Here is a 25866-nt window from a genome sequence, read left to right as displayed (position 1 = left end):
TCGAAGTGAACTTATATATTATCCAAATGGTTAAGTAAATTGAAAAAATAAACCAATATAAGACGGCCATGGCTTTCCATACGTGTCTGTGCAGTCCATGTAATATAATTATGATTTTTTTAACTTAAAAAAATTTCTTTGCAACACTAATCTTTGAAAATATTGAAGATAATCGCTTAAAACTTGATACATCTTTTAAGAATCATATTAAGTCGCCTTTCATGCCCATAAATCAGACATTAATTTAGACTAACTTATAGCCCTTTGTGGAATCAATTCTGTGATAGAATTGGTCAGTTTGTTTATATGATAACTTGAGAAGGAAAAAGTCCTGGATTATTTAATTTGGAAGGGACAATGGCCATGGACGGTAGATAGCCTATATATAAGGATGTTTGGGGCCAAGGTAACTATGACAATTTATGTAAAATCCTTGTTTGATGAATAATTTAGAAGGGATAAGCAATGGTTTATAATACCTAGAAAGATCATTGCACCTGATCAGATGATGGCACCTAATAAAAATGAGGTCATTGTATAAAAAATCAGGGTCACAATGACACTAAATGTAAAATCATTAACCAGTCAATAATTTGTGTAAAAGAAACTTTTACAGACAAGTAAAGTACTAGAGCACCTGTCTAGTTAATTAGGAAAATTCATATAAATAGTGTAATCTGACTGTTTTTTTATCTCGTGCGCACGACTTAATTATCTCGTTCCCACAACTGAGTAACTCGTGGCCACGACTTAGTATCTCGTTCCCACGATTTAACTATCTCGTGACAACGACTTAGTATCTCGTTTCCACTTCTTTTGGTAAATATACGTCACTGTGAAAACAACAACATAATCATGTACAATGTTTTATTTATAAACATTTAATACTTAACATATGCCATATTCTCCACATGTCATTCCACATCTGTATTATACTCATCTAGGCCTATCATTCAACCAATTAAACAGAGCACATGAACAAGTCGAGAACAAATTAATACGTCAAACTTATGTGTGACGTCATATGAATAGTTGTTGATCACGTGACTACTATTTTTATAAATATACGTCACTGTGAAAACAACATAATCATGTACAATGTTTTAACATCGTCAGTGAAATTATCAGGCGTTCTAGCATGAACATAATGAGCGAAAAAAAACTTCAGAATCCTTCCAATGACCAACTTTTCTTACTATTTCTGGATTAATACCCTTTTCAATGGCAGAAGTAGCACCAGTGGGGCGAAAAGACTTTGCTGAAAAACCTTGACCACCAAGACCAGCTAACGTTATGGCTTCTTCTAGTACCTTAGCTATTGAACTAGCCACTTAAGCCTTATAAGGGGGTCTTAAAGTAAGGAAAATAGCATTGTCAGAAGACCTATAGTTTTCTGTTCTCTCAATGTAATCCTGCAGGGTTTGACCAGGATCTAACTTTACAATACTGGCACGAGGCAATACAATCTAAAAACGTGTACGTTAAGTATCATTCTTGATACCAAAAAATTGAATTTTGGCATCTTCATCGGAAAATGCAACTTGATCAACAGCAAAAACCACCTTCCTAACACCATCTGTGTCAACAGTCTGAGCATTAGGAGCTATATCAGATGGTCTTAACATAGCTGTCAAGGCAAGCAGAGTAATGGCTTTAAGTCTCAGGGCTTTAATATCTAATGTATTGTTGTCCTCCCATTTCAAAAACATAGGCATAACCTTTGACCTTTGCATGGGCCTGGAAGTACCTGACTTAACAAGAGCACAAATCAGCATCTTTATCTCAAAACTATCAGCAATGTTTGGTAAACTTTGAACTTTATATATATGACCAATAGCAGCTGTAGCAGTATGTAATACTGAGTTAGACCTTTGTGACTGACATCCTATCAAAAATAAAAAATCTGCAAGCTCTTTGTTGGCTAAAGGAGGAAAAGGACTTGGTCTAGTCAGGCAGAAATCATACAGTTTCTCTAATATGTGGTTATATGAACGAAGCGTACTTGGCGCAATACAAAACTGAAATCTATCAGAAACCTCTAATAACCAGCCCTTAAGTTCAAGTTTGTGCCTCAATAATATCCTCAAAGCATACAGGGCCCATTTTCTGTTGCGGTTGGGTTCCGCTACTCCCATTGACCGACAAACTCTCGGATTGTTTGGTAACCTCGTTGGTTGGGAAATGGACATTTTGACTAGACAATGGAACCTCTGACCTAACCATTTTGGGGCTATCACAGTTGCATATGCTTTTTGTGTTTGAATAACATCTAACAATTTGTGAAGTAAGCAAAATGGGCCGTTTACAAAGTTGTTTTCTAAGTGCCAGTTGACCTGAGAAAGAGCGTCCATTGCTTCGGACAATGGTTCCCAGTACCGACTGTTGAACCTTTCTAACTGACTGTTCTGACAATTAGCAAAGCGGTCGATGGTATGAGGACCCTAAAGTTTGTCTAGATATCTGAACAAATGCCGGTTTAACATCCAATTGTGTTTGTCGGGTGGCCTTGACCAATAATCCGACTCCCGATTGTTTACCCCTGATATATGTGCACGCTTGACTGTGAGTCCAAGATCTATTGCTTCTGCCCATATTGCTATTGCTAACTTGGTAAGGGATGGACTTGGACCCCCATATGGTTTATATAAGCCACAGCTGATATATTGTCTGTTAATATCTGAATACTCTTTCCCCGAATAAGGCTGGAAAAAGCCTTTAAAGCCATTAGTATAGCCATCATTTCTCTCTCGTTCGACGACAGGTACGACATTATTTTGTTCCAGTCGCCCGAAGCAACGTGACCTTTGTAAATAGCTCCCCAACCCAGATGGCTGGCATCCGTAACAATCTGACCTTGAACTACCTCTGTACATATTACTTTTTCATTCCAGTAATCAACAGATTCTAACCACCAACTAAGTTCTTGTACCACTTCAGGTGCAAGTGTAACCTGATTGGACCAACAACCCTTACACTTAGAAAGTAAACGATATGCGTTCCTGAGAAAAAACTTGCCAGGAGATACAACCCAAGATACAGATATGCACTGACCACAAATTTGTGCTAAAAACCTAAATGCAATACGCTTGAGGTGTAACGCTTTACGTATGCTACGCTTTAGTTTAGAGGTACGAACAGAAAGCGCCTTGACTCTTATATTTTCTACAGTGCTGTAAATAGAATACCCAATATATTTAAAAGATCTAGATGGATTAAGATGTGATTTATCAAAATTGATAGTAAAACCCAACTCAGTCAATGTTTGTAATAACTGGTCAACGTGATCAGTAGCAGTTGACCAACTAAAAGCCAACAGAAAATCATCAACAAACACAGTAACATGTAACCCAATAGATCTAAGATAATCAATAACAGGGCGGATAACTTTGTTAAAATAATATGGACAAGCACACAAACCAAAAGGTAGAACTTTCCACCTGTAATATGTTTTATCAAATCTAAAACCTTAAAAATCTCTACAGTTTACAGCAACAGGAATGTGGGAAAAAAACATCTTTTATATCAGTTGTGACAAAATAATCTCCAGGTTTAATCAAATTAACAGTGTCTCTAATGTCTTCATTTCGGTATTTGGGCACAGTACAATAAGAGTTTAGTTTTCGCAAATCTGTGATGAGACGAATATTTTTATTCTTTTTTGGTACACAATGAATGGGATTAACACATGTTGGTTTTATATCACATTTTTCAATACAGTCAGCGTCAATAAGCCGCGATATTTCGTGTCTGAGAAAAATGTACTCCTTCCGAGTGTAAGATTTATTATTAAGTTCAAAACTAACACGTACTGGTGACGAAAAAGGCATTTCTATTCCATTGTTTATCCAGTTCAAAATATAGGACGGTGCGTCGATATTTTTCCACGCGTCTAAATGATTCCGAAGCGTACTAATACACATTTAATGTTAAAGGGAAAAAACTCGTCACGATCCTGTCTATATGAAAACGAACCTCGTCCTCGGCCACGACCATACGAATACGACTGTCCACGGCGTCCTCGCTCGTCGCCAGATCCAGATGAACGTCCAGCTGCAGCTAATGTTGCTGCTGATCGCAAAGTTTCCAATGAAGTTTGGTCGAAACCCGAAGTATTTCTCTGAAGACTGCGGAATATTTTGGCAGTTGACGTGTCAAATTGACCATTTACAAGTAAGGCAGCAAAATCCTCTTGAAGATATTTAACATGTGCGTGATGAATAAGAAATAAGTTATCCAAAGTTTCTTGATCTAAAGAGCTGCCAGCTTCCAAAGTTCCCAACAGTTTTATGTCAGTTTCACAATACCGACCACATTTTACAATGACATTCAATAGAGGTTGATCACTTCTCTTAATACCTTGTCTACTGTCATTTAATCTCAGTTCTGCCGGAATTTTTACCTTTCTCAAACTGTCCTTCAACGATTGGAACTCCGCCTGTAAGTCCGGCTGATTACTAGTAGCGCCAGTCGCTGAAGACAAAAATGGCGGATTACTAGCGCCCACTAGGCCTTAAGCTGGAGGAATGGAATCCTGAGAACGTCGCTCTTGCGCGAATCTCGACTCAGATAAACCTTTCTCAATGTTTCCAAGTCGATTATCAAATGAACTCATAAATCCATCTACTTCATTCTCAAGAGAATCAGACATAATACGAACTTTTTGCGAGAACACAAAAATGCACGTCCTGACTGTGGAATGAACAAGTCGAGAACAAATTAATACGTCACACTTATGTGTGACGTCATATGAATAGTTGTTGATCACGTGACTACTATAAACTATCTCATTGTCACGACTTAGTAACTCATAGCCACGACATAGTATCTCGTTCCCACGACTCAACTATCTCGTGCTCACGACTTAGTAACTCGTGGCCAGGACATAGTATCTCGTTCCCACGACTTAACTATCTCGTGCGCCCACGACTTAAGTATCTCGTGTCTATGACTTAGTAACTCGTGGCCACGACATACTATCTCGTGCCCACGACTTAATTATCTCGTTGCTGCGACATAGTATCTCGTTCCCACGACTTAACTATATCGTGGCCACGATATAAATAAAACCACACACATGTCACCTTTGTGCCACTGTAGCTATGGAATATGTGGCGATAGTTTTGTTAAAGGGGTTAGGTCTAGTTTCGGTTCAGACCACGCTTGATACGCCTGTGCAATTTTCAAGTTTCGTTTTCAATTCTTTGAAAATCTTTTTTTTTTCAAAATATACTTTCAAGTAGATTAATGATTTTTTGAAAATATTGAAAATAAGAAAATCATTTTTTAAGGAAATCGGGACGGAAAATTATTTAAAGTGAAGCGCTACTCATGTAGAAATAAAAAATTAATGGAGTTTTGAAGAATGGCTATCAAAAGTAATTAAAATATTCACCGTAGGGAACGCGTTACAGTATCGCGCTTTTAAGTTACAGTATAGAATTTTCAAGATAGAGGATTATTTGTGGGGAAGACAGGTAGGTATTTTTTTATTCCGGTACAACCACAAGTAGTTCAGTTTCTAAAAGATGTTTTGTGCTTCGCTCGTTAGAAAACAGGATCCGGTATCTAGTTACATGTTTACTAAGACCCTGCACCGCAGATATATCTCTATTTTGGCTCATAAATATGCAGATTTGACAGTTTGAAAATTTGAATCGAGAGACCAAAGCGTTTTTCTCCAATTCCGACAATATTTAAGTCAGACATTGTATCCACTTGATCTAAGTTCAAATGTAGCTTGGTTTTCAATATTTATGCTGTTTTATTTTCGGAATAGTAAATGTCAAAGAATTGTTCTCAAATTCGAAACCTTCATTGAAGAATTGAAGCATTCTTGGTCGAGGAGATCGAAACCACCGCTTTCATTTTGCGCCTCCATATTGTCTGATTTACCTAGCAAGAATGCGGGAATTAGCTATGCAAAACACGTGACCCGAAAATGTGTATCGCTACCGTCTTCCAAATTACATTTTATGAGGTGTGCAATTATAAATGGTAATTACATCTTTTTTCTGATTCAATTGGACTCTAGTCAAACTAATTGTACTAAGCGATAAGATATTGTGCTATTTTGTGTATAGAAAATATCTCCCCTCTACGAAGCAAAATTTTGACCCAGAACAAAACCATTTTAGAATCTTGCTTTGGCACGTCAATATATTTTGACTAATTGGACTCGTACCATGTTGAACGCTCGGCTAGCGAGCGTTACATATAGGTTTGACAGATGTTTATAGTCAGCATAATATAGATAGCAGGCGACATTAACTAGTGTACTATATATTACCTGTGAAATGTTCTTATTTTTTAAGCTGGATGAGGTTTCGGCCTTTTTCGACAGTCTTCGGATAATAGCCGAGGACGTTCCGATTGTTGAATGAACAAAAAATGAAAGTACATTGTAGATGTCAACTATAATTTTTCGAAAACAGAGCTTGTATGTTTATATTTAGTAGTGACCTAAATTTCAAACAATCGATAATATTAAACGTGAAAGTCTTTAAAAAGAGGATAACCTGGTTATTTTAAATGTAAGTTGTTTTTTTTAGAATTAGAATCAAATCATTAATGTTGTATTTGAGAAATTGGTAATCAAGATTGAATTATATAATCAAGATATCCATATTAACCTTGTATTTCATGCACTAAAGACAATGCTGTACTAACTTACATTCTACAAATAGATAGAAGTTTTTTTTGTAGATTTTGTAGATTTTACTTTATCTTTACTTCAAATAATAGCAATTTTTTAAATAATAGCGATAAGCTATGAATATTTTGGTCGATAAGTTCACATAACTTAGATTATGTCTTTCAATGGTTTACATGTATACTGGGTTATATCGACCCATTCTATATAGCATGATCTGGGTGGATATAACCGTTATAAAGTTGTAAATCACAGATATGGTTTATATGGTGAAGACCCCGAGCTTGCTATAAGTTCATATTTCAAAATCTTTATTATTGATTGTTAATATCGGCTTCTTTATGTTTTCTGATAAACACCAGTTTATATGTTAACTTTTTATTAAATAAAGAATGGAATAAAATGGAGCAATAAATACAGACCTGCGACTCGCAAGTTTCACAAATTATAGAATACTGCTTTTAATAGCATAATTATGTAAAAAGAATTGGTTGTGTAAATCTAATGCTTTAATCATTACTAGAAGTATAATCCTTTTCCCAGGACCTCGTATGAATACACAAAACGGATGCCGTAATTCGGTCTGACCCCCAAAAACATGTAAACAAATAACATGCTGGGAGTTGTTGACAAAGTTAATTCGATTATATTATGTAAAAGTCCACCTAAATTAAATCAATATATATTCTATAGATATATGAAAAAGTAAACAGTTCATTTTTGTACTTATGACTATGCTGGTAGAAACCGAAAGTACAAATTTTTACCTGTTGCGGATATTTCGGGTTTTGCATTCGCCAATGGACAATTTAAATTATTATGACTGTCCGACATATTTTCCAATAATAATTTAACCAAAAATGACATTATTTCCATTTGAATGTCAAATACTAGTATATTATTTCAACAAAATCCACGTGGTAGAATTTATATATGGCTGAAAGAATTTCGGGGCATATTGTGTTCTACCCCCAGGCGTCCGTCCGCCCGTCTGTCCGTTCATCCGTCACACTTTCGTGTCCGGTCCATAACTTTGTCATTTTTCAAAGGAATTTGAAATAACTTGGCACAAATGTTTGTTAAAATAAGACGATGTGTAATGCGCAACAACCAGACCACTACCTCCAGGGTCAAGGTCGAACTTGCTCATTCAAGGTCAACATTGTCTATTTGAGGGTATATGTCGTGTCCGATCCATTACTTTCTTATCTTTGAAGGGATTTTGTAAATACTAGCAACAATTGTTCACAATATTGAGACGATGTATCATGCGCATCAACCGGTCACCTACCTCCAAGGTCAAGGTCTCACCTGGAGGTCAAAGATTAACATCAGGTCCATTAATTTTTCATAGATCAAAGGATTTTGAAAATACTTGGCACAAATAGTCACTATAATGAGACGATTATGGCTTTTTTTACACTCCTGTGCCGCGGTTTATGTGATAAAGCCATTTAATAATCAAAGCACAGAAGGCGCTGAATTTGTTTGGGTCTCAGAATGTCAGAAAGGTGAAGGTTGTGAGATTATAAAACAATTTGTTTTTGTATAGTGCCACCAATGTTTTCCAGCGTTTTAATTGTAGTAGATTAGCTATAAGACTAATTGCAACACTGATATTCAATCCAATGTTTATTTGACTTAAACAATTTGAAAAAAAAAATGTGGCCTTAACTGGGATGGGAACTCCAGACCTCTCGCTTCCTAAGCGAGCGCGCAAACCCCTCGGCCACGGTGAATTTAAATGTTAACGGCCTGAAGTTCTAAATTAGGGTTTGTAACGACGCTAACTGTTGTTTAACACTTGTGTAAATAATCATGGCGTTTACTATAAGCATGTATATCTATAAAGAATAAAACAATATTAGAAATCTTCGACCATTCGGGAATTATTTTGCTTGAAAATTAATGCGCCTTTCATGTTACCATATTTACGCAGTGATCTCCCCTGAATTTTTCGGACTTTAATGGTAGCGAAATTTCAGACTATAATGCTGTTAATTGCAAATGCCGAAAGTTGTCCGCTTTTTTGAAGCGGTTACTTCCCTTTAACACTAACTTAGTGCTACATATAAAGGGAATTAACCGCTTCAAAAAAGCGGACTACTTTCGGCATTTGCAATTAACAGCATTATAGTCTGAAATTTCGCTACCATTATTTTGTTTGGTCTGACGACCCAAAAAAATAATCAAAGGGCTGCAAGCTCTGTGGTATTTTCTCATCTTTGCAATCTAAATCATACTGACTATCTGCATAATTTTTCCTGTATAAGTTTATTATTTTTATATACTATAATTCATCTTACGCAGCGACTGCGTTTAGATTTTTTTTTTATAACAGTTTGAGATTTTTGATACATATGGAATTTTTGCATAACTAGAGTTGCATCAAAAAATCATTTTTTCATTTTTTATGACTGCCACACTTTATCCTTGCATATCGTGGCTACTTCCTTAAAAAAAGACCACTTCCAATAAAAAAAAAGTTGCCTCGGGATAGCGATTTTTTTAGATCTCTCACACCCTTAACGAGCGCGCTACCTTTGCAACCACGGTGAAGTAATACATATGTAGCTTGAATAAAAACAAATACATTGTAATTCTTAATTGAGAATTTTTTCGTGTTTGTAATCCTTATTAATTTCGAGGTATTTTTTCACGATAAACCTGTTGTTTAACACTGATGAAAATAATTTGCTAAAATCTTCTCGCCGAAACAGTCCGGCATGTATATATTCCCCACTACTCGACAGTCAATTTTATTTGGTGTACTACGCTCTGGGAGTATTCGGTAATCGACATAGCTAAAAAATTTAACGTTTTCATTGATAAAGGCTTTACGGAAATAGCCGTGAACATTTTTCATTTGGTAAAAAAATTTTCATCCGCGAATTTGTGAATTGTAACCCCTTCCATATTTTTTGGAAACTTTTTAATTTGCAGTGATAATTCGTTTTAAAAGGCCTACATTTAAAAATTTTCTTTTCTTTAAACTGCTGGGGTTTTTAACAGTTTTGAGTGAGAAACGACTTTGGGCGTTGTTAGAGTCTGTTAAGAGGAAATTTTTTGGTTTAGACCGTGGATGTTAGCTTTGTATTTACTTGTCTTGCGATCAGAAAATACAATCAAAGCACTGAATGTACTGATGGGAGGGCTATGACAGAATGTTTTTCAGGACTTATAGTTTCTTATTTTTTTTTTGCTTAAAATGTTGCTGTTAAATAAGAAGAAATCTGCAACATTGCGCCATTTATCGTTCCCAGCCATTCAATATATATGGTTAATTTATGGTTTTGACTATTTCATTCTTGTTAAAATATTTTCCAGAACATTTCATTGAGGTCTTACATTCGGATTGTTTTCAATGCCAAATTTAAAAAAACCAAAAAAAAACATTTATAAATGACATACCAAAGAGGTATGAGGACCAATAAATTTCATTATAAGATCATAATACTTATTTTACAGACTGACGTTTCCTTATCAAAATATTTCTTAGGATGTTCATCATAAAATTACTTTATGTTCATTTTTTATCAATTGAATGATAATAAACAAACTGCAAAGTTAAGCAACATTTTAATTGAACATAAAAATTTACATTATTTACATGTACCATAAATTGAGATCAATTAAGAACACTGTCTTGTGACCATGAGTTGTTAAATATTTCATAGCTCTACCGGACAGGAAAGTTGTTTCTCCCAAGCCAATCTTCGAAATTAAAAATCACGTTTCAGAAAATTATTTCCTATTTCATTACTCGTCGCTGACTTTTCGGCATTTTTTAAGCTAAATATTCTTGAAAAAATACATATCTTGCAAAGCTTATTCAAAATTGAATCAACCTAAGTGAAAATTGATCAGGAAGTTATAATCTTTCATTTTTTACCGCCAACACTCAAACCAACTTATGGTAGTTAATAGATAGATTTTTAAACCTCACTTGCTTGAAATATATACTGCGGAAAATCTGTTGTTAACAGGCGTGTGCGGTTATTACGTAGGTTTTCATTGTCGACCATTTCCCGCAAATAGATGAGAACATCGAAGCGTCAGTGCTATGAATGGTGTTATAAAATAGCGTGTTTGGGAGGTTTTTTTTTTAAACTTCTCCAAATCCTTCCAGAGGTTATGCACGTCGCGGAGAAGGCACACGGCAGGTCAAGGTCAAGTCATCTCAAGTACCAGAGGTGATTGGTTGACCTGTCGTAACTTACTCTGGAGGTTTGGCGCTAATGAATGCTGTTTTTGTTGTCGTCAGTCAGGAAGTTGATGCCTTGACAGTACTGTCGTCTCCTTTACCACTAACGAACGAAGAATGGGCTACCAGGAAGATTCTGCTTGAAAAAGACGTCCCCGATGCTATAATTTCGGACATTATGTTATTCCGGTGCCGAGAATAAATGAACTTAAAACTACACACTCTTTGTTGAAAACAAAAAAAAAAAAAAACAACAACATATTTTCTGTAGTAATTTTTCAAGTGTTGTAAAATGAAAACAAAATTCGTCTTATGCCGCCAATTATTTTTAGAACACAAACATATAAGTTCTTTTTATTTGATTTATTCAAATAACATTAGTCACTTCAGCGCGCGCAAATATCGTTTTCAAATTATAATTTCGTAAGATATGTTGATGAATTTCCGATGCTCGACTGTAAGTCATTTGTATATATATATTGCGGTTTTTTTGTTTTGTTTTTTTAAAGCTTCTTATTCTTTAATATTCTTATGTTATCTCAAAATCTGTATTGAAAATTTTATTACACATGGACTATCAAATTATGATTCGTTGCCCTAGAATTGAATAAACTTTTTGTAATTACACAATACGAGGTCATTAATTTTTGATTGAAGACTGATCTTTGGCGCTTTCTCTGAAATAATTATTTCCTTGTTAAACATATTTGGCCACATATTTCTGTCATTTAACTGTTCACTTTACTTCCGATTTTTGTTGTACCGGAAACACATGTTTCTATTTGTGTTTTCTATTCGAATCTATTATCAGTTTTTAATGGGATCACCACCGGGTAAAACGACTACTAGGTACTTTGGTCATGTTTGTTTTACCCAAAAATATTTGAATGTTTCTATTTGGATTAAAATGAGCGTAGATAACTAAACTACTGGTTTGTATAAATCCCTGACCTGTCTAATTCTAATAATGAGATCAGTGGATATATTAAAGAATTCCACTACAAAAATATTCCGAAACAAAAGAGCACATGTTTAAATGTATTCCCTTTACAAATAAAAGATCAGAGAAGGGATCTGTCAATTGCCAGACATATTTTTAAAAGATACTTTTATGTTAAAAAGTTTGATTAATGAATTATGTAAGATGAAAATATAAGTATTGCTTTTTTTTTATTTTTCTAATATTAAATGTAATCTTGTGGTGAAAATTTTGTCGGAGGGTCCTTACGGATTTTTGTAGTTAAATAGTTTTTTTTTTCGGCGATACATGGTTTAAGAATATAATGTTTTCCAACTATATGTTCATCACCAATTAGTGACTTTTTAGTTTAATGTATGCAAAATATTTACTAACAGCTGTATGATATAGCGGTTTTGAGCGTTTTCCGCGTACAGCCTCCTAAGGTGTACTAATAAGTTAGTTTTCCTTAGTTATCACGCAAGCATGATCCATGTCTCTGATGTAAGCGACAGTTTACCATTATTTGTCTTTAAAAAAAATATTTTTAAGGACTATTAATGGTTTATAACACAAACAGAAGAACATGCATGATATTGAGACTACGGTGTTGCAACGTTCTAGTTTAATGACCCATCATGAACAGTTGGTCGCCTGCGTAATAATTGGAAAATTGTTATCAAAAATAATAAAGATATTTGCCACCTAATTAAAGCATTTACCTATAATTTTCATTCATGCTTTTTTGTTTAAGAAAAATATTGATTAAAGTTATTATATACATGTAGATGGGTTTTTCATACCAAGAACTATTATTATATATTTTAAATGAAATATTGAAAATTATTTGATGAAATAAAATGCGTATTTTCATTTTCCGTACTTTCACTGTAAAAAATTTATTTTTACTGCAGTGAAACAACATATTTTCCGTATTTTCACTGGTGTCTTGCCGTACTACTTTTCTTTTAAATTCTGCCAGTACTCTCAAAATTTTTAAAGGAAAGTCTTGCAAATTTTTAATGTCCTGAAAGAGAAAAATGTATATAATAAAACAGAAAAATTCAAGTTTTTTCTATAAATACATGATTTTATTTTCATCTTGTGGCAAGAAAAATACCATATTTCACTCGTGGCTACCGCCACTCATGAAAATATTATTTCATACCACTCGATGAAAATAAATCATGTATTTATAGAAAAAACTTTGAATATCCTTTATTTATTACCAACGTACGTATGCCTAAACCTGATTACCGCGGCAGTATGACATTAACGGAGTAGTGATTTTTAAAAAATAACAAAACAAAATCAAAAATTTTTCTGAGAATTATTATCTTTACAAATTGCAGATATGAAATAAAAGAATGAAATATTTTCATATTGTAATGTCTGTGATGAGTGATCAGTCAGTTTAGAAAAAATCAAGGTACTATTTTTTGATCTGATTACCGCGGCAGTAAGATTTATTTGACCGATGGTATTTACATTGGGGAGGCATAGCTCCCAAAAAACGATATTATACTTACATTCTAGTGTAAAACACTGACGTAATGTCATTTGCGCTAGTATAGAAACATAGCGTTAAAGCGCGCTATTGTTAGCGTTGCACTATAGGCGCGTCATTAATCAAGCACTGAAGCACTGTGGTAGCTGCGTAAATTTATTATGCATTTTGTGGGTTCACTTTAAAGGCATCATGTCTTGTTGAACTTTTTTGACAGTTTTCTATTCAAGTGGAATATTGGTACAAGGAAGAGCATATTTGCCATATGTTTTATTCAGGGATTATCTGACTGCCACATTACACCTGTTTATCAAAAGTACTAAATCAGTTTTTTCAAGTGGTTCGTTGAGATCGAAAAACCAAACTGCTTTCTTCTCCATATATTTGGAAGTTGGTACATTTAAGAGTACTTACGTAACAGACGCGAAGCTGGAGTAGCTTCAGTATCTTTAACAATGATCGGCTTGTTATTCCACTTATAGGCTCTGAACCTGCTTTTTGTGATTATAGTTTTATCAATCTGTATTCAAGTTATTTCAGTTCAACGAACTCGGAAAGAAATGGGGTGAAAATCTTTCTTGTTTATATGCTGTAGTAATAAGTGTTCCTCAGGTAACTTTCCGTTATTGTGTACAATGACTTATCAATTGCACTTTCAGTCCAGAGGATTCAGTGAATCTCACAAACAATTAAGTCAAGTTGGGCAGTTTAAACTAGCTATCACTAAATGTGATTTATACCATAAAACTGCTTTGGACATTAGGATGTAGACAGATTACTTGTAAAGAATTGATGAGTTATGTTTGTGGGCATTAAAGTATATTGTGGTTCTTGTATGTTGCAATGTGTTGCATTCGATGAAGTTTTATTGAACATCTGTAATATCCAGAGACAGGAAAAGGGTCAGCCATAATTCTAATATGAAGTGGAGTAATGGTTTTGTACACCTGTACTTCCTTTTTTTGCTGACCATGTATGAAGTGTATTGAATTCGCAATATAGTTTTCAAGTTATGCACTGGACAAAAGGATCAAAGGGCACTTACTGTAGGGTCATTCCTCAAGTTTTGGTTTTGCGTCTTTGGTTTCTGAGGGACTTGTTTAAGAAAAATTTTTTGCGACCGACAACTGTGGTAGGTCACATTAGTGTCACCATGAGCCGGTTGTGCTCAGGTGGCTTACAAAGTAATGATCAACGTATAAGTTGTGGTGACTCGGCGTGCCCAACTGCTGTACGATACTCTATTTTTTAAAAAGAAAAGTCGATTAAAAGGGGTATATGCATCAAAAATATTTTTTGTTGCACAATATCGACTATTTGTCTTTTGTCTCGCTGGAATTCACCTTCCTTTCTTCGTACGTTGTCTGCGTCATGAACCCATACTTCCTACTGCTTTTCACTGTAAAAAATGCCTTAATTTAGGTTATTTCACTAAAGTTAATTTCCAAGTAGCTGATTTTATGTGAATGATTGATGAGCCTTTAAACGAACAGACTTTTAGTAGGGAATATTATTTCTCAGAAAATGTGATAATTAAGAGTAGTATTATATTTGAAATATGGATTAAACTTCAGGAATTGCCGAATCCTGTTCAAATCTGGACATTGAAAATAATGGGTTCTCAAGAAAAGTTGCTCTCTTTGGTTTGTGCATTGGGTATACCTGGCTATAAGCGTCATATTGAACTTTCAGTCACAGTAAAAGCAGCATTCATTTACATTGTAGCAGATATAATTCTAAATTATATATGTTTTTCAATTGGCCATTCTGAAAATATTTATTGCTGTTTCACTCTATGAATATTTTGGATCTTGCTGCCAAAAAGAACAAATTCCTTATTTGATATGTTCAATTTTTTCATGCTTACAAAAATTATATATTTATGTAATAGTTCATTAACAGCACTGTATTCATTGTTTGCGAAATCTGCAGGTTGTTAACAGCATACTCCAAGACCGCAAGTTTTCTGTGGGCTTATCATTATCCAAATTACTTGTCACATCTGAAGGGATTCCGTTCAGTTTAATCTGTGTTCTCCTATACTGAGCTTACATATGCTGAAATAGTATATTTGTCATGTTGCAAGTAATTGTTTATCTGGCATGAATATTTTCCATCATAAAGACAATGTGCTCGCATGTCTAACACTTTACCGTAATCGGAATATTTTCTTAATCTTCATATCTTTGCAGCATTTAGTAGGTTACCCTATGTAAGATGCTAGTTTCTGTGTTCACAAGATCAAAGGCAATGGATGGTGTGAATTTAAACTAATTAACTTTACAATGCTGCTGAAAACAAACCGATATTGTCTTCTTTCATTATGACAGACAATATTTGGTTTCATTTATGTGCTTCCAGAATGAAGTCATTTAACTGCAGCGGGGGTGGGGGGAGGGGGCCAGAACCATGTGTATTTTGGTGCAGGTATATTATCATTATTTTTGTATCGTCATGCTTCTTAGTGGATAAAGTAAATTTAAAGTGGATCTATACTCAATTGGTATTCTGTATGCTGAAGTTTTTCTTTTTGATTCGAAATACTCCTTCACATAGTAAAGCTTCATTTCAAATTAATGTTTCAGAAATATACATTGTTCTACTGGTCTTCCAGACAGCTTCATGTTGACGGAGTGGGCAACTTCTGTACTGGCAGTGGGAGGCAGGTTTAGTAAACAATTAACAGCATATTTGGTGTTCAAATCAAGAACTAGAGATGCGCATAATCTGTTATTGTTTGTTCAGAATAAGTTTTAATTAACTTTTGAATGGATCATTTCACTATGAGAAACATCCCCACAACCATTATCTTCTCATTTTTATTTTCTGTGTCACATGGTTTACAAGTATATATATTTCTTTGTTATTACTAGTCTACAATGATTTGGTATTCTGGAAGGAGATTTATTTTATATTTTGTCGTGTTTTGAATTAGTTAAGGGTCTGCAATGATATCAGTCAACATTGCAGTAAACCTCTGTACAAAAATTGGGCATTTGAAAATTGGAACACCCTAAAACTGTAATTTTCTTTATTATATTTTTCACCTAATTAATAGTAAACCTGTATAGTTGTCACCATCCTGGATTCAGGCTATGCACATGCAAGTGTTACAGTAAATGTTTAAACAAGTTTGATGACTCTATTTAATTACACGGGATCGTTGATTACCACAGATGACTCCTTGAACCTTATGTTTTGAAGACCTTTTGACTGCAATCAACAACGACCTAAATATCTTATCGAAAACATGACTAACCTGTAGAATTTTTTTCTTGAGCAGAAACCCCTTCCTTACGAGTTTTCAGATCTTCACTGATCTTCATTTCTCTGAGATTTCTCTTTCAGGTCCTGAGACTTCATGGCTGAACTTATCACTTTTTGCTATACATGCGGTTTGGCTGTTCTGTTCTTGTTTACTGTATAATTGTTGATCTATGCACATTCATGTTATCGTACTGGCGAAGTCTCTACAATAAAAATTTATTCTTTATAGTCTGACAAGTTCAGTATTAACAAGCAGTTATTATTTACAATTTTCTGCATATTGAATATCTGTGTTAATATATATTAATATATTATTTAAAGGTCATTTAGCCTTAGGAGTAACTATTTTATTTTGACTTTCTTTTACATATCTTGTTGACTTCTCAAATAGTTAATGTATCATTGCACTGTGTTATACTGTAGAGAATTGGTATATATTATTTATATTTTGTTGAAGTCAAATATACTTGCTACATTTTGCTCCTTTACAAAAGTGACTTTTGTTCAGTGTTACCTCTTTTCGTTGTTAACATTTAATTGTCTTATACATCATTAACATTATTGAAATGTTGACTTCTTAACGCTTTACCAAGTTATTTATCTCTGGACTTAATGTGTTTTAGATTTCACTTTTTTACCAGGATTTCTTTTTCTTACTCTTTATTCTATAGATTGATTCCTAGAACGCAAATATGGTAAATGTACTGTTACATTTAGTTCACCAATTTGAAGCAATTTACTTTTTCAATATATATAAAAAGGAAAACTGTTTCTTCTAGTAACAAGGACTCTATTTGTCACTTCCGACTCTACTCTTATTATACTTTGCTAATGGCCTTGATGGCTGAATTCTCAGGTTGTTTATAATTATGTCTTTTCCAGTCAAAATGAGGTAAATATTTTCAAGGAATCTTCTTATAAATTATATGCAACACAAAACAAATAAATTTAACAATTGACATAAGTTAAATTCAGTATTTGACGTGAGTTGGTCAGTCATCTTAAAGGGACTCCCTGAGCTTTTGACATGACCGGATTGGAAATAATTTTTCAGAGATTGATTATCTGATATTTCTATTTTGATGTAAATCTCAGCAAAAAACCTATATGCAAAAAAGTTTCAGGATCAATAACTTGCTCTGTTTCCAGAATGATTACTTGAATAGTGTAAAATGTCCCAAAAATGGCAGTGTTAGCGAGCTTTTGATTCTACATGTATCGGGAAAGAAATGAATAAGATGATATGTATTACAAATTTCAATGTATTTCTTGAACTATATTTTTGACAGATATTGCATATCATTTGGACACAAGGGGCAACAACAGCATTATTGCAAAAAGTGGTATACTGCTTTTGTTACTGGAAATACTTCCATGAGGGTAATGTTGTTTTTTAATTTGACTACTAAAGTCAAATATATATGTGTTTCAAAACTTTTCCACAGCGGCAATAAAAAAATTTGGGTTTTAATTATATAACAAACATTTAAAGAAACTTCACTGAACAATACTAATCATAGTATTTCTGACCAATCACATTAAAACCTCACACAGAACAGTGCTATAAGGTCACACACCTAAATAAATGCATTCTTGATTTAAAACATTCATGATGATTTCAAATCAACATAAGCATTCCAACTTATAGTTACTAAATCCTTTGGCTTATAGTCAAATCATTACATCATGTACATTATATATATTACCAACTTCAAAACAGGTCATGCATCAATATTTGGAACAAATCAGAAGCAAGTAAAGGTTGACTTAAACCATTCAGACAATTATATTCATTTTAATAAAATAAAAGGATTTTTGGGTTCGGCGGGGTGAAATTAATCTTAAATCCATGTTACAATTAATATATATTTTCTAGGATCAACATTTTTCATATATAGAAAGTCCAATAAAATGTAACAAAGTTTTAGAGACACAGTCTAAGTATATCGTCTGTTTTGTAAAATCACTAGCATAAGAGAATGGACACGCACATGTTGGGAGACACATTATATGGATCAGAATACTTTAAAAAATCTAGTTTGAATTTCTTAAGATAACAAGGGCAAATATACTGAGTGCAAGCTGGGCAAAATAAATAAAACCACGTTGCATATGTTTGTCCTAGTGGTCTATTCCTCATTTAAGCTTAATACTAGTTATATGTCTAAAGAGAAAACAGAATTCAAAGAAGTCAAATCGAACTTTGAATCGCATACTCAGTTTGATTGAGCATCATGGATAATAGAGGAAAGTGCATGCACTGTCACACAAAAACAAGTTAAGCCAACGCAGTATCAACATTAAACATTAAGTAAATTTGAAAACTTAGAAACATTAGCAGGTGTATTTTTATGGCAGTGATCATGGAACTCAATGTGCAATTGTTAAGTGCAGTTCCATGAAAGTGGTGTAATGATTTCAAAAAACAATGTGTTTCCCTAATGAATAAAAGGAATGGGGAACTGAACAAAAAGGCATACTGTTCATGCCAAGAACTGAATATTTTTCTTGTTTCAAAATTGGTTTAGATGTTTCAATAATTAGAGACTATAAAACTGAATTTGGCAAAGTATTTGAACTCAGTTAGTGTTTGAAGAACCGAAGTTTAAAGATAATCAACACCTCCTCTAGGACAGATTAAACAAAGGCTTACTTTTGCATGTAACCAAAGTAGTTTTTTGACTTCCATACAAAATACTAAATCATTTAACTATACTGTGATTGCTAAAAAGCAACAGCTGAGCAAAATTGGTTTAGATAATTGCCCATTTGAGTATCTTTTTGAATTTATAAACAGGCCACCAAAAATAACAGGCTTTGAAAAATAAATAAAATCATTTCTGGGGCGATATTATGACTTTAAGCAGTAGTGCTAGGGGTGAAGGACAGTAAATTGCTTTCCAGTATGTTTACCCTCAAACAAACCGAGCTTGCAACATTATCATGGTGTCATTTGGTGTTCTTAGATTCTATTTTTCCTCATGATTATCATTGTAAACAAACAATAATTTTTGTTCACCAATTTGCCATTACATAATGTCATGCTACAATACATTGTCAATAGCATTCAATAGAATTATTAGTCTAACTAATTTAATTTGTCAGAGAGACGCTGAAAAAAGTTTGTAAAATAGGTCAACCATTCAAACTGAATTTATTTTCGAACAACAGCCAGGGGCCAGTGGTTTAGAATCAACAAACCAAAAACCACTTCAACACAGATTTCTGCCCCTACAACTCCATAGTAACTCCCTGCACCTTAAAATTAGATTATATGACACCTTTCACTTTTCTGTTTGCATTGTCTAAATTTCCTTTATTTTAAATCAGATAATAGACAATAGATTATACAATGTATGACAGTCTGCTTGGTAGAAACGAATATCTATGATTGAGTAAATAAAACAATATAACCATACTAATCTATAACAGCAATCTATTATCTATTTTTTATTATTATTAAATTCTTATATCCTATACAAATGAGAATCCAGATTAATTTTATAATTTATTATTATACAGTTAGTTATTTGAATCCTTTATCTGTTATCTATTAAATTAAAGGATATACCAAACAAATGCAAAAATACTCAAACCATAAATATTTTTCAGTCCAAATGAATTTTAAAAATGTTAATTTTAGGTGGGGCGAATCGTCACTAAATTGGTACGAATCGTCACGGTGACAAATCGTTACACTGTTACCGACAAATTTTATCAACAAATCTTCAAAAATTTATCACACGGGCGGCCCAGTTTCATAAAGTCTTTCTTATTTAGCCTAATCAAAAATGAATTTTAAAAATGTTAATTTTAGGTGGGGTGAATCGTCACTAAATTGGGACGAATCGTCACGGTGACAAATCGTTACACTGTTACCGACAAATGTTATAAACAAATCTTCAAAAATTGATCACACGGGTGGCTCAGTTTCATAAAGTCTTTCTTATTCAATCGAGGAAACTGTGAAAAATAACTAAAGAACTTACAATTTCTTCAAAATATCCTGGCTGTCTGTATCAAATAACGAACTGACGAAAGTCGAATCAACATGGCTGACCTCAATGACCTGTCACGTGATTCAATCGCGCATTGATAATTTTCTGTACACAGCGCAAATTTACTGTAATTTTCGATATCATGATACATTTCAAAATGTATGATAACCCTCCTGTAATGAATGAAGGTACGGATTTTCTAACTTGTTACCGACCATACGGAACTATTTACTACGTGCATGTAGGCCTATTATTTCAGCCGAAATTCGGTTCGCCATAAGCTTCAGGTGTAGCTTATAACTTTGGGCCGCTCTGCGCAAGCGCAGCGACCCAAATGAAGGTACGGATTTTCTAACTTGTTACCGACCATACGGAACTATTTACTACGTGCATGTAGGCCTATATTTCAGCCGAAATTCGGTTCGCCATAAGCTTCAGATGTAGCTAAATTATAACTTTGGGCCGCTCTGCGCAAGCGCAGCGACCCAAAAATTATTCATTTAACAGTTAACTGTTCTTATTTTATATATGTGATAAATAGAATATTACTTTCGTGTAGATTCAATACTAGATTTATTTAACTCGTATTTTAATAAAACAATATTATGCTCGCCAGAGACTCGCATAATATAACTTTATTCCACTCGTTCAATAAATTCAGTATTGAATTTACACTCATTCAATATCATCTATGTACGTTATTTATTGGCTTACAAAGGCTTAATTTGAGAACAAATTCGCTACCTTACATTTTCAAAGTCTGATAAAATCAAAACTTGAAAAACGTAGATCAACCAGTATAGTAAAACTTTTGGTAAACTTTTAAAACAGCCGTTTTTTAGTAGATTTTTGCGATATTTTCAATTATGCACTTAGGAAAATGATCTAACAAGTGTTTAAAATGGGTTGGGTAGGGTATCATTTTTAGTCCCCTACCGGTTTACCGGAGGGGACTTAAGGTTTACCCTCCGTCCGTCTGTCTGTCCGTCTGTCTGTCTGTCTGTATGTCCGTCTGTCTGTCAGTCTGTCTGTCTGTCTGTCTGTCAGTCCGTCCGTCCACAAAACTGGATCCCGCGATAACTTGAAAAGTACTGAAAATATTTTTATGAAACTTGATATATGGATAGATGGCAGTATGGAGATTATGCACGTTTTTGCGACGGACGCGCCCTCAGGCGCGTTCAGAGCTATGTCATCTACACATGGATTTCGTCGGCTACAATCGCGCAATGTGTCCTCAACCGAATAACAGCCCACGAAATAGTACATGAATTTGATCCTATGAAACTCCCATACTTCGTCGGGATATCTTAAAAACTTCCATATTTAGCCTTTTCAATTTCAAATTAAGTTATCCAAGTTAAAAATATAAACGTATTTGATTGGTAAAAACGCTGTAGCCCCCGTAGTATATAAATATTTCCCCATTAAAAACAAAACATTTTTATTAACAGATCAAAAGGTTTTCGTGACTTTAGAAATAACTCGCGCATTAATAAAAGAACAACTCTTTTCGTGACTCATATCGCGGGTTAGCTGAATATCCAGCAGTTATTAAAAAATAGACTACAGAACAATGGTTAGTATTATAAATAGTGCATGTAACAAGGAGTTTTTTAACACTTTACCACCATGTAGTCTTTCATGGTAATCTTTATTGAAGGAAGTTATAATATCAGTTTCTACTTCCGATTCTTGTGTTTTGCTTTACATAGTTTCTAGTCACGATATGAGTGATTATAATAGCCTTCGACCAGAAGATAACACTATTCTAAAAATAGATTCTGCATCATCTGTGCTAACTTTCGGACGAGTAAATAAAACAGCGGATACTTATTTTGTTTACATGTGTATACATGCAATACTTTAAGAAATTCTATACAATTGTAAGAAAGCAAACAAGTTGAAAATGGAATAAAGTGTGAAATTGAAAGGGACAACTAAACACTGTAGTGCTTAAGTCAATGAAAAAAAAATCTCAAAAAAATTCACCATTAATTGCTGATGATTTTAACCAAAAATATTTTAATGAGACATATCCAAGAGAAATCAAAATACAAATGACTTATATTTTATTGTCTATATGCCCACTATGATATAACACGAAGCAATTCTAATAACATTCTCACATGTATTTGTATTATATTGAAGTTTATTTGCATGTTTTTATTTTAGAAATATTTCGTTGACAGTTTTTTAAAAAATATATGCCTCTACAAATCTCGAACTTGTATGGAACAAATTTTCTCTGTTATATCTTTTGTGTTTTTTTTTTCTAAAAAAGCCTTAATGTCTCTCCGGTTGCATGTCCGTCGCATTCAGTGCTGCAGCACTTTGATTTTCTTTTCTTCCTATGTTGAAAATTTTGGTTGCTATGGCAACAAATAGGCTTAAAATATGGCAAATTTTACACATAAACTGGATCCAGTGATAACACAAAAAGTACTGGAATTTTTTTATGAAACTTAAAATATGGGTAGATGGCAGTCTGGAGATTATGCACGTTTTTTTCTTTTCTTCCTATGTTGAAAATTCTGGTTGCTATGGCAACAAATAGACTAAAAATATGGCAAATTTTACACATAAACTTGATCCTGTGTTAACGCAAAAAGTAATAGAAATATTTTTATGAAACTTGTAATATGGGTAGATGGCAGTCTGGAGATTATGCACGTTTATTCTTTTTCTTCCTATGTTGAAAATTCTGGTTTGCTATGGCAACACATAGACTGAAAATATGGCAAATTTTACACTTACACTGAATCCAGTGATAACTCAAAAAGTACTGGAAATATTTTTATGAAACTTGATATATGGGTAGATGGAAGTCTTGAGATTATGCATGTCTTATCTGTTTTCCCTATTTTTGAAAAAATATGGTTTTCCTTGGCAACAAATTGGGGTTAAAAAATGGGAAAATAAAATTGTTTTTTATAAGTCAAAAAACTAAATTTTTTTATGGGAATTTCATCTTTAAATTTAAGAGTTATCTCCTATTAAAACATTTTTTCTTTTTAAAATGTTTTATTTTGTAACAGGGGGTGTTTCGAATATTACTTTTAAATTCCTTTAGTCCCTCTTCTTCTGTTTTAAAAAAAGTTTTCCCGTGATCACTTTAAAAAACTTTCCAACAAATTACCCTTAAAAAAAAAACTTGAAACAAAACCATTCCATTTGATGGGGTTTTAACCGGTAGGGATTATGATTGCTTGCAAACTATGAAAATTTCTTGTTAAACCGTTTTTAAAATTCTGTTTAACATTAAACAAAACATTGCTTTTGTAATGTGTTAGCTGGATGTAATATTTTCTTTCCTAACCATTATTACTAGGCAAACAAGTTTCATAAGGCTGGTAATAAAGTTTCCTGAAAAAAAGAAAGATTACATACATTTTGTACAGAAAAGTGTTTATAAGTGTTTAAAATTCCAAAGCCGTACAGTAAATTGTGTTCAAATTTTGAATATTAATGTCCTACAACACAATTGTTTTGTTAATTTTCCAGTTTCTGATAGTGCCTATAGGTGTTTACTACCATAACTCTTGACAGATGGCAACAGCAAAAGAGGACGGAGATACGATGGCAGATGCAAAAGAAGACGGAAATACGGACGAAGCATTAGAGTTCTTTTGTGGTCCTTGTAAGAACGAGGATGAGCATGAAGTTCCTGTCAGTTACTGTGAAGAATGTAATGAATATCTGTGCAAGCATTGTCACAAAGCCCATAAACGACTGGCTGCTACAAGAAACCATGTGGTTCAAGAAAATGCTGGACTCCTTGCACAACCTGTTGTGAAAAACTGTTCAAAAGAATTTTCTGAAAAATGTACTGCGCATCCCAGTCAGGTGATTGCTTATTACTGTGTATCACACAATGAGTTTTGTTGTCCACAATGCCTATCTTTGGGCCACAAAGTCTGCAAAGATGTCAAAAGTGTCACTGATTATTTCAACGATTTTGACGTGCATCAAGAAGAGAACAAGTTAAAATGCAAAATGCATACACTTTGTGATGAAGTTTCAAAAAAGATGACCAAAGTTCAGAGTAGCATAAAGGCTATAGAAAATTGTCACGAAGTAGCTCAGAAAGAAATGTTAGATGCAAAATGCATGTCTATTGATCACATTGAAAACCTATATAGTTCACTTACTGGGAAACTTAATAAGATGAGAGAAGAAGATATGAATAAGATTGTCCCATATAGACACAAATGCAACGCCGTTTTGTTTGACATGAACACATTGGAATCTTACTTCAAAGAAAAGACTAAGTATAGTAAGAACCAACTGTGTTTTGCTATTAAGAAGGCCGATGCAAAGGTAGACATAAACTTCCATGAAATGTCAGAGGTAAACTGTAGTGAACATTTAAATTTTACTAGGTACAAGTTCATACCTAACGAAGCCATAAAAAATATACCAACACAATTGAGCTCTTTCGGGTCACTTGATATTCAGAATAATGTAATTAAGTCTGCTGTAGAAATTAAAAGTTTGCACACCAAAGATGTGACTGATGGCAAGAACTGTTGCATTACAGGGCTTGCTTTGATAGCAGATAGCAAAATTGTTCTGACCGACTTTAGCAATTCATCCGTGAAGCTTATTGATACTGATGAAGATAAAGTGATATCAAAATTGAAAGTTAAGTCAGCACCATGGGATGTCACTTGTGTGTCTAACAATAAAGTAGCTGTTACTGTCCCAGAAAAGAAAATTATTGAATTGTTAACGATCGACGAAAGTTCAAAATTTTCACTCAAACAAAGCATTACATGTACAGGCAAATGCTACGGGATAACAAAGAGTAAAGACAAACTTTTAGCTATTGTAATTGAAAAGGATAATACAGCTAAATTACAGCTATACGAATCAGATGGTACGATTCTCTTATCGGTTTTAGTTGATAACAAAAATCCGCAATATGTTGTATGTGATGATGATCGTTCAAGGATATATATCTCCGGTAATTCTCGACATACGTACGTGTATATCGTAGAACTCTCAAGTGAGGACTTCAGAAATTTAGACCGATTGAGGTCATGTAGGTATGACGTAATTGGTATGGAAATAGACAATACTGGGGTTTTGTACTATTGTAATTCGAACTATAATGAAATAGGTGCAGTCAAATTAGACGAAAAAGAAGGAAATGAAAGGAAAGGACAAAGTCTCATTTCAGGTATAAAACCTAAACCTAAGTGTTTAGCATTCTGTAATGAGACCAGTCGACTTTTTGTCGGGTTAGATGGAAATGAAATAAAGGTTTATGTTGTGTTTTAA

At 33.7% G+C, this 25866-nt stretch overlaps 1 protein-coding gene across 1 annotated transcript; it reads left to right on the top strand.

The window, feature by feature from the left end:
* Window positions 1–6390: 6390 nt before the first annotated feature.
* Window positions 6391–25866, top strand: LOC132713975 (uncharacterized). Its single transcript, XM_060696713.1, has 2 exons — window positions 6391–6530; window positions 24088–25866. Exon 2 carries the CDS (start codon window positions 24133–24135, stop codon window positions 25864–25866), a length of 1734 nt encoding a protein of 577 aa, XP_060552696.1. The 5' UTR covers window positions 6391–6530; window positions 24088–24132.

Source organism: Ruditapes philippinarum, unplaced genomic scaffold, assembly GCF_026571515.1.
Source record: "Ruditapes philippinarum isolate M1 unplaced genomic scaffold, ASM2657151v2 ctg334_1_1_1_1, whole genome shotgun sequence".
NCBI lineage: Eukaryota > Metazoa > Mollusca > Bivalvia > Venerida > Veneridae > Ruditapes > Ruditapes philippinarum.
Note: the sequence above shows the minus strand (reverse complement) of the source record. Positions and strands in the feature narration are given on the sequence as shown.

Excerpts from the sequence above, each read along its gene's own strand:
- LOC132713975 (XM_060696713.1), top strand. The coding sequence starts at position 24,133 with ATGGCAACAGCAAAAGAGGACGGAGATACGATGGCAGATGCAAAAGAA.